Source organism: Lepidochelys kempii, chromosome 23 (genome assembly GCF_965140285.1).
Source record: "Lepidochelys kempii isolate rLepKem1 chromosome 23, rLepKem1.hap1, whole genome shotgun sequence".
Taxonomy (NCBI): domain Eukaryota; kingdom Metazoa; phylum Chordata; order Testudines; family Cheloniidae; genus Lepidochelys; species Lepidochelys kempii.
The window spans coordinates 16,042,986-16,056,823 of record NC_136402.1 but is presented as its reverse complement, the minus strand read 5'-3'; the positions used below and the strand labels follow the sequence as shown (position 1 = coordinate 16,056,823).

The window sequence follows — 13,838 nt, the reverse complement described above, 5'->3', positions numbered from 1 at the left end:
GCCAGGGACGCACTCACAGCGCAGGGCCCGGCCCCTCCAGCAGGGGGCGCCAGGGACGCACTCACAGCGCAGGGCCCGACCCCTCCAGCAGGGGGCGCCAGGGACGCACTCACAGCGCAGGGCCCGGCCCCTCCAGCAGGGGGCGCCAGGGACGCACCCACAGCGCAGGGCCCGGCCCCTCCAGCAGGGGGCGCCAGGGACACACACAGCGCAGGGCCCGGCCCCACCAGCAGGGGGCGCCAGGGACGCGCGCACAGTGCAGGGCCCGGCCCCTCCAGCAGGGGGCGCCAGGAACACACACGTGTGTGTACCTGGGTTTACCCTTCTACACTATGAGATGCCTGCAGCCGTGATGGGAGAGGACTCGCCCCTCCCCCTTCGCCCTGTGTGCGGGGGCGGAGCAGGGGCCTTGTGAAGCAAGTAAACAAACCTAGCGCATGTGGGGGCCGGGGAAGGGGCGATGCTGCCCCCTGCAGGAGAGAAGGGAAACTTTGGCCTTCGGCATTGCAAAGCCACGTGTCCCGGCTCCCAGCCCTGCCCAGCCCCCTAGACCCCACTCCCCCTGCCTGAGACGGGGAGAGAACCCAGGCGTCCTGGCTCCCAGCCCCTGCGCCCCGTCTCTAGCCACTAGATCCCACTCCCCTCCCAGCACCAGGGAGAGAACCCAGGAGTCCTGGCTCCCAGCCCCCCTGCTCTAACCACGAGACCCCACTCCCCTCCCGGAGATGGGACTGGAAGAAGTCCAGATTATCTGGCGTGAGTAGCACCAGGGCAACGCCGGCGCCATGGGAACAAGATGGGGAAATCACCCAGCGTCATAGCAACTCTTGGAGTTGATACTTTGTTGCCTTGGCAACAGGAGAATTCACCCACTCTCCTCATCCATCAGAGGCCAGAAATCAACAGGGTTAGAAGGGGGGGGCAGCAGGGGGTGCTGAGCTACGGGGGGGCCCAGCATGGGGGTCTCTCCCCTGGCTGTCGGGCCTGACTCTGATGCCCCTGGGAGACACAGGGGGGCTATCCCAAACCTGGGCTCCCCCCAGCCCTGCCAGTGCCCCTCACTCCTGCCCCGCAGCCCCTGCTAGCCCAGCCCTGGGCTCCCCCTAGCTCTGCTGGTGCCCCTCACTCCCGACCTGCGGCACCCCCGGCTTCCCACTCTATACCATATGTCACAGCTTCACCGGCCCGGTGCTCTCGCCCTTGTCCACATGCTTGTTGACCCCTCAAAGAATTCTAGTAGATTGGTGAGGGGTGATTTCCCTTTACGAAAACCATTTTGATTCTTCCTTAACAAATTATGTTCACCCATGTGTCTGATCGTTCTGTTCTTTGCTATCATTTCGGCCAGCTTGCTCGGTACTGAGGTCAAGCTCACCGGCCTGTAATTGCCAGGATCACCTCTGGAGCCCTTTTTAAAAATTGACATCCCATTAGCTACCCTCCAGTCATCTGGTACAGACGCTGATTTAAATGACAGGTTACAGACGAGCGTTAGAAGTCCTGCAATTCCACCTTTGAGTTCCTGCAGGACTCTGGGGTGAATCCCATCTGGTCCTGGTAACTTATTGCTGTTTAAGATATCAATTTTTTCCAAAACCTCCTCTAATGACACCTCAATCTGGGGCAGTTCCTCAGATTTGTCACCTAAAAAGAATGGCTCGGGTTTGGGAATCTCCCTCCCATCCTCAGCCGTGAAGGATGCAAAGAATTCATTTAGTTTCTCCACAATGGCCTTATCGTCCTTGAGTGCTCCCTTAGCATCTTGATCGTCCAGTGGCTCCACTGGTTGTTTAGCAGCTTCCTGCTCTGACTTTCTGAGTCTTTGGCTAGCTGTTCTTCACATTCTTTTTGGCCTTCCTAATTATATTTTTACACTTCATTTGCCAGAGTTTACGCTCCTTTCTATTTTCCTCACTAGGATTTAACTTCCACTTTTTAAAGGATGCCTTTTTGCCTCTCACTGCTTCTCTTACTTTGTTGTTTAGCCCAGTGGCACTTTAGCAATCCATTATCTGTGATTGTGATTAACGAGAGGTGGTTAATGAGCACCTCTTGCAAAAGATTAATATATTTCCATTACTAACATTTAACCATTAATTATGGACATGTGAGTAATTAACAGTTAGGTGAAACCAGTGATCCTTAGCAGTTCACTGTTAATTACGTTCATAGAACTAAGCAATTAGCAATGATTCAAAATCAGCTATGGCTAATAACCAAAAATTATTGATAACAGCAGATTAGGGCCAGATCAGGGCTGGCGGCCCTTAGAGGGGAAAGGCCCCACACCCCATTCCCCACCCTCCTGAGCCAGCCAGTCCCTGCCCTGGGGCCGGATGGGAGCCGGCGCCCCCTAGAGGGGAAAGGTCTCATGTCCCCTTACCTGCCCCCCTAGCCAGCCAGTCCCTGTCCTGGGGCCAGACGGGAGCCAGCGCCCCCTAGAGGGGAAAGGTGATACAATGTAATTCGGTCCCGCTGAGAGCCCCATGATGGAGACAGGGCCACTGGAGACGCCGGCAGGGTCTCTCCCTGCACTCGCCTGCCCCTGGGGAGGGGGGCCCAGACGCGGATGCTGTAGCTATAGTTGTGGACCCAGGACACAGAAGGCTTCACCCAGCCAGGGTCAGGGAGCTGTTCGAATGAGCCTTGAGGGTGAGGATCATCACTGGGGCAGGCACTGGCAGGGGACAGACAGAGAGAGCATGAGACCCCAGAGCCGGGGGGGGGGAACCCAGGTGTCCTGGCTCCCAGCCCCCCCCCAACCACTAGAGCCCTCTCCCCTCCCAGAGCTGGGGGAGAACGTAAGAGTCCTGGCTTCCAACCCCCCTGCTCTAACCACTAGACTCCACTGCCCTCCCAGAGCTGAGGGAGAACCCACGAGTCCTGGCTCCCAGACCCACCACTCTGTCCCCCTAGAGTCCCCCCCAGGGTGGATGTGTTGTTCCTTGACTTTAGCAAAGCTTTTGACACGGTCTCCCACAGTATTCTTGCCAGCAAGTTAAAGAAGTACAGGCTGGATAAATGGACTATAAGGTGGATAGAAAGCCGGCTAGATTGTCGGGCTCAACGGGTAGTGATCAATGGCTCCATGTCTAGTTGGCAGCCGGTATCAAGTGGAGTGCCCCAGGGGTAGGTCCTGGGGCTGGTTTTGTTCAGTATCTTCATAAATGATCTGGAGGATGGTGTGGATTGCACCCTCAGCAAGTTTGCAGACAACACTAAACTGGGAGGAGTGATGGATACGCTGGAGGGCAGGGATAGGATACAGAGGATACAGACAAATTGGAGGATTGGGCCAAAAGAAATCTGATGAGGTTCAACAAGGATAAGTGCAGGGTCCTGCACTTAGGACGGAAGAACCCAATGCACCGCTACAGACTAGGGGCCGAATGGCTCGGCAGCAGTTCTGCGGAAAAGGACCTAGGGGTGACAGTGGACGAGAAGCTGGATATGAGTCAGCAGTGTGCCCTTGTTGCCAAGAAGGCCAATGGCATTTTGGGATGTATAAGTAGGGGCATAGCAAGCAGATCGAGGGACGTGATTGTTCCCCTCTATTCGACATTGGTGAGGCCTCATCTGGAGTACTGTGTCCAGTTTTGGGCCCCACACTACAAGAAGGATGTGGCTAAATTGGAGAGAGTCCAGCGAAGGTCAACAAAAATTATTAGGGGTCTGGAACACCTGAGTTATGAGGAGAGGCTGAGGGAGCTGGGGATGTTTAGTTTTCAGAAGAGAAGAATAAGGGGGGATTTGATAGCTGCTTTCAATTACCTGAAAGGGGGGTCCAAAGAGGATGACTCTAGCCTGTTCTCAGTGGTAGCAGAGGACAGGACAAGGAGTAATGGTCTCAAGTTGCAGTGGGGGAGGTTTAGGTTGGATATTAGGAAAAACTTTTTCACTAGGAGGGTGGTGAAGCACTGGAATGCGTTACCTAGGGAGGTGGTGGAATCTCCTTCCTTAGAAGTTTTTAAGGTCAGGCTTGACAAAGCCCTGGCTGGGATGATTTAATTGGGTATGGATCCTGCTTTGAGCAGGGGGTTGGACTAGATGACCTCCTGAGGTCCCTTCCAACCCTGATATTCTATGAACGCTATCTGTTACAGGTTGGTGCTGGCATCAGGAGAAATCAATTTACATTTTCATACTCAAAGCTGCTGCCAAATATTTCCATAACAGCAGCACCCAGAGACCTTGACTGGGAGTGGCCCCTCTCCCCCACCAGCAGGCCAGGCAGGGCACCTCACCCCACAATCCTCAAGTGAGATCAGGGCCCCCCTCATGCTGGGCATGGCGGGCTCCCTCCCGCCCTGAATCAAGATGGGGGCCTTACTTCTAGCCTGGGGAACGTGGGGTGGTTATATGGGGACCCCTCACCCAGGGCATAGACACAGTCCCTCTGGGATGGGGCATGAGGGCTGGTTATATGGGGACCCCTTCCCTGGTGCTGGGATGCAGCTGTCTCTAGGGTTGGGCGTGGGGACTTAGCCAGCTCCGTGGAACAGCTGGATGTGGGTCTGGCCCTTGGTTTTCAGTGTTTCTTTTGTTTCATTTCCCCTGGGAATTGATCAGGGTTGTTTATCACCACCACACCCAAACCAGGAGAAAATCAATGCAAACAAAAAGATGAATAATTTTCCTGGGGTTGATTTTGCTGGAGGGAAAGACGGGGCGGGGGAAGCAACCAGCCAATTAAAGCTTCGACTTCGGCTTCTCTATGCGGTTTGCTGCTGACCTAAACCAGAACTCACAACCCAAGCTCTCCTCGCTTGCTCTCTGCTCCCCGAAGAAAACGTTTCATTTGAATCGAGAGTTAGAGCTGGGCGCTTATAACGATTCACGCTTAATCCCACCTCGGGTGCAGCGCAGACATTCAGCATTGGCCTCCTCTCCTGGCTTGGCATTGTCGAAACTTTCCAAGCCTTCCTTGGGTTCTGAGAGCGAGTTTCAGTTGTGAGCCCGTCAGATCTCGAAAGCGCGCGCTGCGAACGGCGTGCGTGGCGGGCGGGCGATTCATCGGTGCGTTCATCAGGAATCCATCAGGCAACCAGGACTCCTGGGTTCTATCCCCGGCTCTGGGAGGGGAGGGGAGCCTAATGGCTCAGAGCAGGGTGGGGGAAGGGAAATGGGTCCCAGGACACCAAGGGTCTACCTCCTGCTTGGCCCCACTTCGTGCCTCAGTTCCCCCCTCCTTACATCAGCCACAAATTTCGCGGGGTAGCGGGCATCCGTCTCCAGGATGTCCATGGTGCGGGGCTGGGGCTCTGGGACGCACCCTGGCTGCTGTGCCCAATTCCAGGCACCCTCAAGGAGTCGCCGACGCCGGCTGCAATCGGTCCCATTAGCCGTATCCCTACTGCTGCCGTGAGCCAGACACTGTCGAAAAGGAGAGGAAAAAGCCGCCCTAACACCCCTCCGCCAGAGACCAGGTGGGATATCGATCGGTCCGACACGCTCACAGAGCATCCTGCCGTATAAGACCCGAACCCGCCGTTCAGCCACTGGGACCCGCGACGGTTCCCCGGCTCCGCTCCGGGCCACGAAAGCAAAACGGGGCCTTTTGCCGGCTGCATCTTCGTGTCGGCCGACAAGTTGGTTCTGGCCTCTGCCCAAGGAGCCAGCAGCCGGGCCTCACCGTCACCGAAACCCCACTGAGATCCGGTGCCGCGCTCCTCACCGCAGAGATCTCTGTGCCGAGCAGAGAAAAGGGCCCCCGGCTCAGCGAGGCGAGTCCTGTAAGAACCCCACCGAGGCGGCGGGTAGTTCGGACCCTCTTTAAGGCACATCACTGAGGGGGGAGGGAAAGGGAGGGAAGAAGGTGGGATAAAGGGGAGATACGGACTCGACTGAGCTAAACCTCCAGCAGCCCCCCCCCCAAAAAAAGACCTTTAAATAAGCTCCAAATCTGACACAAGCCCCCCCCCCCCCAACACACACACACACACCAGAGGCGAGGGTGCAGCACAGAGTCATTCCTGAGCTTTGGGATGGGGCGGGGGGGCATTGTGGTCCCCAAGTTTCTCCTGGGGAATGAGTGGGAGAGGAACAGGTGCTAGGTCCTGAGGGGGGGTGGGGGGGTGCATGGGCAGGCCCGGGAAAGGTGGGGGGGTGAGGCTCAGAGCCAATGCAGCCCCATGGTGGGAGCGGGACACATGGGGGTTTTGGAGGGTTACCAACTTTCTAATGGCACAAACCTGAACACCCTTGGCCCACCCCTTCTCTACACCTCCGCCCCACTCACTCCATCCTGCCTCCCCCTGACATTCGCTCTCCCCCTCCTCGCTCACTGTCACTGGGCTGGGGCAGGGATGCGGGAGGGGGTGAGGGCTCCAGGGAGGGGCCAGAAATGAGGGGCTCAGGGTATGGGAGGGGGCCCTGGGGTAGGGCAGGGGGTTGCGATGCAGGTGGGCGCGTGGGGTGTGGACTCTGGGAGGGTGTTTGGGTGCGGCGGGGGGTTCGGGCTCTCGGCAGGCAGCGCTTACCTCAGGCGGCTCCTGGTCGGCGGCACGGCAGGGCTAAGGCAGGCTCCCTACCTGCCCTGGCTCCCCACGGCTCCCACAAGCAGCCGGCATGTCCAGCCCCTAGGGACCCCTAATCACGCCCCCTTCAGGCCTCAAACCCGTCACCCCCAGAGCACCATCTCCAGCTCCCTGAGTCGCCAGGCTGCTGCATCCGGCCACTAGAGGGCGCCATGAGACAGGCTCTGCCAGAGGCTTCAACCACTGTTTATGAGAGGGCTGGGAGTCAGGACGCCTGGGTTCTCTCCTTGGCTCTGGGAGGGGAGTGGGGTCAAGTGGTTAGAGCAGTTGGGGGGCGGGGGGGGGGGCTGGGAGCCAGGACGCCGGGGTTCTCTCCTGGCGCTGGGTCTTAGGATCCGTAGAGGGAGGTCATAGGTCACAGGACTCAACATCCCCATCAACAGCTGGAGACAAGTTGGGCCGATAGGAGCTCCCCTGGCCCGTGCCTCTCTGCTGTCCCAGCCGCCTCCCACCCAGCCCACATCAGACAACACATGTCATCAAATCAGCTGTAATTGGGCCTGCTGGCCAATGAGCAGGGTCAAGGCAATTACTTCCAGGTTATTGGTTGGGCAGGTTGGTGCTCCTAGGCCACCGGGTCGGGTCGTAGGTCAAGGAACCAACTCCCAGGGCGGTTGGTTCTCGTTGGCCCCAGGGTCACCAGCAGGTTGGCGTGGACGGGGTCAGAGGTCGTTGGGGTCACCAGCAGGTTGGCGTGGACGGGGTCAGAGGTCGTTGGGGTCACCAGCAGGTTGGCGTGGATGGGGTCAGAGGTCGTTGGGGTCACCAGCAGGTTGGCGTGGATGGGGTCAGAGGTCGTTGGGGTCTCCAGCAGGTTGGCGTGGATGGGGTCAGAGGTCACGGATGCCCCCGGCGGGTTGGCGCGGATGGGGTCAGAGGTCGCGGGTGCCCGGCTCAGCTCTCCTTCCAGCGGGGGCTGGCGCGGGGGGCCCCGGCTGCAATCAGCCCCTGGGCCGCGTAGTAGGTGCCCATGACGATGAGCCGGGCCCAGGGCACCGGGGCGCAGAAGTGGTCCCTGGCCAGGACCAGGTCAGAGGCCATGAAGAGCAGGGAGCCAGTGGCCATGGCCAGGCGGGGGGGAGACTGGGCCAGGGCCCGCCAGCCCATGGCCGCCAGCAGTGCCCCGTAGCCCCCCACGGCCGGCACGTAGGGGCCCCCCAGGCAGGGCCACAGCGTCGTGTAGGCCCCCGCCCAGGCCAGTGCCAGTAGCAGCAGGAGCCAGGGGCGGGCAGGACGCAGGCCCAGGGCCCAGATGTAGCAGATGTGAGCCAGAGCGAAGGCCACCATGCCTGGCGGGGGGGGGGGGGGGAAGAGGGGGCGTCAGATTGCAGTGCCCCTCGCTCCCGACGCACAGCCCCCTGCTAGCCCAGCCCTGGGCTCCCCCCAGCCCTGCCGGTGCCCCTCACTCCCGACCCGCAGCCCCCTGCTAGCCCAGCCCTGGGCTCCCCCCAGCCCTGCCGGTGCCCCTCACTCCCGACCCGCAGCCCCCTGCTAGCCCAGCCCTGGGCTCCCCCCAGCCCTGCCGGTGCCCCTCGCTCCCGACCCGCAGCCCCCTGCTAGCCCAGCCCTGGGCTCCCCCCAGCCCTGCCGGTGCCCCTCGCTCCCGACCCGCAGCCCCCTGCTAGCCCAGCCCTGGGCTCCCCCCAGCCCTGCCGGTGCCCCTCGCTCCCGACGCACAGCCCCCTGCTAGCCCAGCCCTGGGCTCCCCCCAGCCCTGCCGGTGCCCCTCGCTCCCGACCCGCAGCCCCCTGCTAGCCCAGCCCTGGGCTCCCCCCAGCCCTGCCGGTGCCCCTCGCTCCCGACCCGCAGCCCCCTGCTAGCCCAGCCCTGGGCTCCCCCCAGCCCTGCCGGTGCCCCTCGCTCCCGACCCGCAGCCCCCTGCTAGCCCAGCCCTGCCGGTGCCCCTCACTCCCGACGCGCAGCCCCCTGCTAGCCCAGCCCTGGGTTCTCTCCCCCGCTGGTGCCCCTGACTCCGTACCTAGGAGGAATAGCTGCGGCCAGACCAGGCAGGCGTCTCCCACGCCGGAGAACATCAGCCCCCAGCGGACCCGGCGCGCCGAGGGGGTCCAGGCGCCATCGCCCCAGGCCTGGGCCGTCAGGAAGAAGACCAAGCTCAGGAGCGGGAGGCTCTTGACGCCGGTGCTGACCCAGCTGGGCTCAGGCAGCCACAGGGCGAAGTACAGGCCGCAGGAGGCCAGGAACGGCAGCAGCTTGAGGCGGCGGCTCGTGGCCTGCAGAGGAAGGTGGAAATTGACACGGCCGGGGCGCATTTACACTGGGGAGAGTACGACGCACCCGGCATGGAGACTACCCCTCAGTCCGAGCAGGGAACAATCATCACACATTAACTCTTAAACCTACTGATGACCTACTCTGTAATTTACAGAGCGGGCCTGTTAACTGTCATCATGTTAACTGTGACACCTATCATTACATCAGTCTATAGTAATGTACAGTCTGGCTATTTCACCGTGTTCACTCTGAAACTTACTGACACAAGGGTCGGGAAACGGGCTGTAATTAGGTTTCAGCGTTAACGGAGGAAATAAGACATCTCAATTCTTATACAGTGGGTTTTGGCCGTTGTTTTGCTATGTCAACTCCAACACCTAATGATAAGCGGTTGTTACCAAGAATCCTGTTGGTTATTTCACGGTGTTAACACTGAACACCACTGACAGCCCACTGAATATCATCAGTGCGCTCACTGGCTCACCTAATGATAACCCAGAGTACAGTGACTCTTCCCTGAACATTGTTCCGGTTCACGTCGTCACGTGGCTGATCGATTAGGGAACAAGCTCGTTTAAAGTTGTGCAATGCTGCCTTATAAGGTCGATTGGCAGCTGCCTGCTTTGTCCACAGGATTTTCTGGGAGAGCAGCCCCTCCTGGTGGGGCTTAGAACCAGGGCCCCCCCCCCCCCGTCAGCTCCCCATAATTCCCAAATAAGGGATGCGGCTTGGCAGCTGCCCCTGACCTCTGCCTTGGGGCTGCTCCCGGGAGCCTCCCGCTTGCTGTGCGGGGGGCGGAGAGGGGTGCTGATGGCAGGATGTCCCCCAGCTCTGTACCCCCCCTCCACAAAGCGGAGGAGGGGACAGGGCTCGGGGACAGAAGGGGCGGAGCTTGCTGGAAGCTGTTGCTTCCTGCCTGATCTGCTTAAAAGGGCAACATACTTGAAGTGGAGTGAGCGTACTTAAAGGGGCGACGCACATCTCTCTCTCTCTCTCACCCCACAGCATTTTGGAAAGTCAGCCCCTGTGCGGCCGGGCACGTGCTGTCAGGGCAGGAGGAGGGAGTCGAGCGCTCCAGCGGGGGCCCATCATCTGCTTCCGTTTTTGCAGGGAAGGGTTTGCGGCCGCTGGCCCCCTGCATCTGTTGTGTTTCCTCCCTCCTGCCTCAGGCCCTGGCTGCCTCGTAGAGTGAGAGGCTACATCAGGGGTGGGGGGCAAACTATGGCCCGGGGCCACATCCGGCCCTCCAGACATTTTAATCCGGCCCTGGAGCTCCAGCTAGGAAGCAAGCGGCTCCTGGAAGCAGCAGCATGTCCCCCGTTTGGCTCCTACACGGAGGGGCAGCCAGAGGGCTCCGCACGCTGCCCCTGCCGCAAGTGCCACCCCACAGCTCCCATTGGACAGGAACCGCAGCCTATGGGAGCTGCAGGGGCGGTGCCTGCAGATGTGGCGGCGCGCAGCAGAGCTGCCTGGCTGTGCCTCTGTGTAGGAGCCAGAGAGGGGACGTGTTGCTGCGTCTAGGAGCTGCTTGAGGTAAGCGCCGCCCGAAGCCTGCCCCCTGCCCCCCTCCTGTGCCCCAACCCCCTGCCCCAGCCTAGATCCCCCTCCCGCCCTCTGAACCTCTCGATCCTAGCCCAGAGCACCCCCCTGCACCCCTAACCCCTCATCCCCAGCCCCATCCCAGGGCCTGCACCCCAACCCCCAATTTTGCGAGCATTCATAGCCCACCCTGTAATTTCCATACCCAGATGTGGCCCTCGGGCCAAAAAGTTTGCCCACCCCAGGGCTACTTTAACAACTGCGTGTTAACCCTTGAGGGCTCCAGCCGAGTGCGAGCTCATCGTTTAGCAGCAAGATTTGCCTGGGAAACATCCCACCCGCGGTCTCCCCAGCCTCACCCAAGTGTCACACTCACCCATTGCTGGGTACACTAGTCAATTGTTTAAAACGTACCCTGCATCTGTCTATCATGTCTTTTGTCTGGCAAAAAACATTCCCGGGACTCTAGATTCCCCCCCCCCCCTTTACATTAATTCTTCTGGGGAAATTGGATTTGCTAAACATTGTTGCACACAAAGTCGCGTTTTTCAGGAACGTAACCACCACGTGAAGCGAGGAGTTACTGCCTATGGCCTTCTAATTATTTGACCAAGCAGAGACCTACCAGGAGCACTCAGCGATAGCTACTTGTCTCAGGCTGAACCGCAGCTCACTGGAATTGGGAACTTAACTCCCTGTTTACGACTCTTACTCTGGAACCTACTGATAACCCAGATGAGACTAGCCTCATTAACTATTTCACCACCAAGATATCCCAGCTAAATCTACTCAGCTCACCTCCCGGCACCTCATCCTACTGGGGCTGGGAAGTGACCTCCCTGCCCCATTCATCTCAATGAAGTGTTAACTCTGAAACCTACTGCTGTCACGTAACACATCGTCCTTGGTAGTTCAGCTGCCAGAGCAATCACAGCAACATCCTGCTATGCCTGCTCTATCCCTGACCCCGTTCCTGATCCAGCCCCTGTTCCCTGCCACTGTGTGTTAACTCTGAATGCTACTGACTGCATCACTTCAACCACAACTTTCCAGTTTCATATCCGAGGTATTTTTTCCCCAGGAATTTCCAGTTGAACCCAGACACCATGCCAACCCTAAAACATCCACCCAACCAAAGTAAAAACTGGGCCCATGCCCACTTACCCTAGCAGGCGTTCACTCTAAAACCTACCGATGGCACGATTTAACAACAATTTCACCGTTTTAGCAGAAAGAGCCAGTTAATGCTGCTTCTTCAAAGGGTGAAGTTCTGTTCCTATTGATGCTAAAGTAGCAGCTTCAACTTTGACTTTGAAACCTACTGATTGTTAACTATTTAATCACCAGGAGATTGGGCAGGAAGAGGCAGCTAACTTTGCTCCTAATTGTCCCAATTTGGCCATGAGCTTGCCCCATTCACACCAACAGGGCGTTAACTCTGAAACCTACTGATATTGTGCTTTCAAGGTCACCCACACCACCACTGTGATCAGGGCTACCCACACTGATCCTGCTACCAGCCCCACTTCCCTTCCCCTCTGGGCCCAGCAGTGCCCCCAGCTCAGGCGGGCTACAGGAAACAGTGCAGAATTGAAGTGGAAATGGCTGCAGGGAAATCCTGCCTCGATGGATCGGCTTTACCCGCTCACAGTCCCAGAAGCCGTAACAGCAACACAATGGCACACAGAGGACACTGGGGTTGAGTGGGGGAGAGCAGGGGTGGGGTGGGGCTCGGAGCCAGGATGCCTGGGTTCTCTTCCCAGCTCGGGGAGAGGAGTGGGGCCTAGTGGCTTAGAGCAGGGTGGGGGAAGGGAACTGGGAGCCAGGCCACAGTCTCTGCCCCGCCCCCGCCCGGTCCCCTCTTCGTGCCTCAGTTTCCCCCTCCTTACATCAGCCGCGATGTTCCGGTGGTAGTGGGCGTCCGTCTCCAGAATGTCCATGGTGCGGGGCCAGGGCTCCGGGACGCACCCTGGCTGCTGCTCCCAACTCCAGGCACCCGCCTGGACTTTCATCTCCCGTGGGTTCAACAGAGCCAGAGATAAGATGGGGGGGCGGGAAGAGAAAAATCGATTCCTCCTGCCTCATCCCCACCCAGCACCAGCTGATAACAGGGAGGCAGCTGCTGGAGGAGTGGGGCTCAGGGGGCCTGGGAGCCTGGGCTCTCGGATGTGAACCCTGGTGCTGGGCCCCCACACAGTGCCCTGCTTACCCCCAGCCCTCCCCCCCCCCCCCGGAAGGAGGCTGCGGCACGCTCAGGCTTTAACCATTGGTTTTTTATTTTCATCCGGAATAACAAAAGAGACGAGCCGGGGACCCACGACACAGGGGGGATGGTCGCCGGCCGGGGAGGCCCCGGGGCAACCCCCAAAAGGCCACTTGATTTGGTTCCTGTTTAAGAGCTTTTAAATATTGCCACTAAAGTGGTAGCCGGGGGAGGGAATGGCTACCAGGACATCACTGTTGGCTACTGCTGACTTGTGGGGGGGGGAATTCAGTGCTTTTGAAAAGGAGAAAGGTGCATCGTGGGGCCATCTAGCCTGGCATCTGGCCCCATCTCCCCCCAGCCAGGGGCCATTCGGGGGAGGGGTTGTTTTAAAGTCTCTTTTGCAAGGGGAGGGGATCAGACCCCACACCCCCTTCCAGCCTCACCCCTCCCCAAGCACCTGGGATCCCCCCCAAAACTAGTGCAATGCAGAACCTCTCTGGAGAGGCTGGGAAGATCAGTGTGGAGGGAGGATGGGGGGCAGCTGATTGGTGGGGGACCCCTAGCCCCCTATGCCCTACAGTCTGAGCCCCTAACGCTCCGAACCGCTATGGGGACAGGGAACTTCCTAGGTCTGCATAAACCTTCCTCCACTCCTGAAGGGCCCCGAATCCCTTGGGGTGCAGAGGGAAAGGGGACCCCCCCCGTACCATACCACCCTCCCGCCCCACACACACCAGATCTGCTACAGGGTGGGTTTTGGGGAGGCTGAGGGACCTGAGGCCCCTGCCAATAGGGAGGGAGCTGCCCCTCTGTAAGCAGATACCCCCACCCCCCAGGACTGAGCATCCCCCCGATTGTGGGGAAGGGGGGGGGACAAAGGGTTCACCCCCTCACAGGGGCAAAGGGAGTAGAAACCACCATCAGAGTGGGGGTTGGGCTGGGGCCCAGCTCCTCCTCCTAGACCTACCACAAGGAGGCGGTGGGGGGGGGGGGAGGAAGGGGGAGAAGACACAGCTGCAGATCCAGGCACCATTGTGGCCCCCGTGGAGGTGGGGGGCAGGTGGCCCTGCTCCCCTGCAGATGGGCTGCAGTCTGAGCCGGTGCTGGTGTGAGCAGTGGGATCCAGGAGGGGAGGCCACTGTGTCGGGGTGGGGGGGGGGGGGAACAGGTGCATTGTGGGCTGTTCAGAACCCCTCACCCACTTGAAAAGTATCCTGGGGGGGGACTACCTGTTCCTTCCTCCACCTCTGACTGTCTGGTGCTGTTCCCTGGGGCGTGACCCATCTCTGCCCCCCAACACCTCTGCTCCAGGGAGACGGGGCAGC

At 59.5% G+C, this 13,838-nt stretch overlaps 1 protein-coding gene across 1 annotated transcript; it reads right to left on the bottom strand.

The window, feature by feature from the left end:
- Window positions 1–7,010: 7,010 nt before the first annotated feature.
- On the bottom strand, window positions 7,011–12,484 carry TMEM86B (transmembrane protein 86B). Its single transcript, XM_073322149.2, has 3 exons — window positions 12,197–12,484; window positions 8,515–8,767; window positions 7,011–7,825 (listed from the first exon to the last, which is right to left on the bottom strand). The coding sequence occupies exons 1-3, from the start codon at window positions 12,317–12,319 to the stop codon at window positions 7,431–7,433; spliced, it is 771 nt and encodes a 256-aa protein (XP_073178250.1). The 5' UTR covers window positions 12,320–12,484; the 3' UTR covers window positions 7,011–7,430.
- Window positions 12,485–13,838: the final 1,354 nt, after the last annotated feature.

Excerpts from the sequence above, each read along its gene's own strand:
- TMEM86B (XM_073322149.2), bottom strand. The coding sequence starts at position 12,319 with ATGAAAGTCCAGGCGGGTGCCTGGAGTTGGGAGCAGCAGCCAGGGTGC. Across the intron at positions 8,768-12,196 it reads ACCGGAACATCGCGGCTGAT|GCCACGAGCCGCCGCCTCAA; the intron begins GTAAGGAGGGGG and ends CTTCCTCTGCAG. Across the intron at positions 7,826-8,514 it reads GCCGCAGCTATTCCTCCTAG|GCATGGTGGCCTTCGCTCTG; the intron begins GTACGGAGTCAG and ends CCCCCCCGCCAG.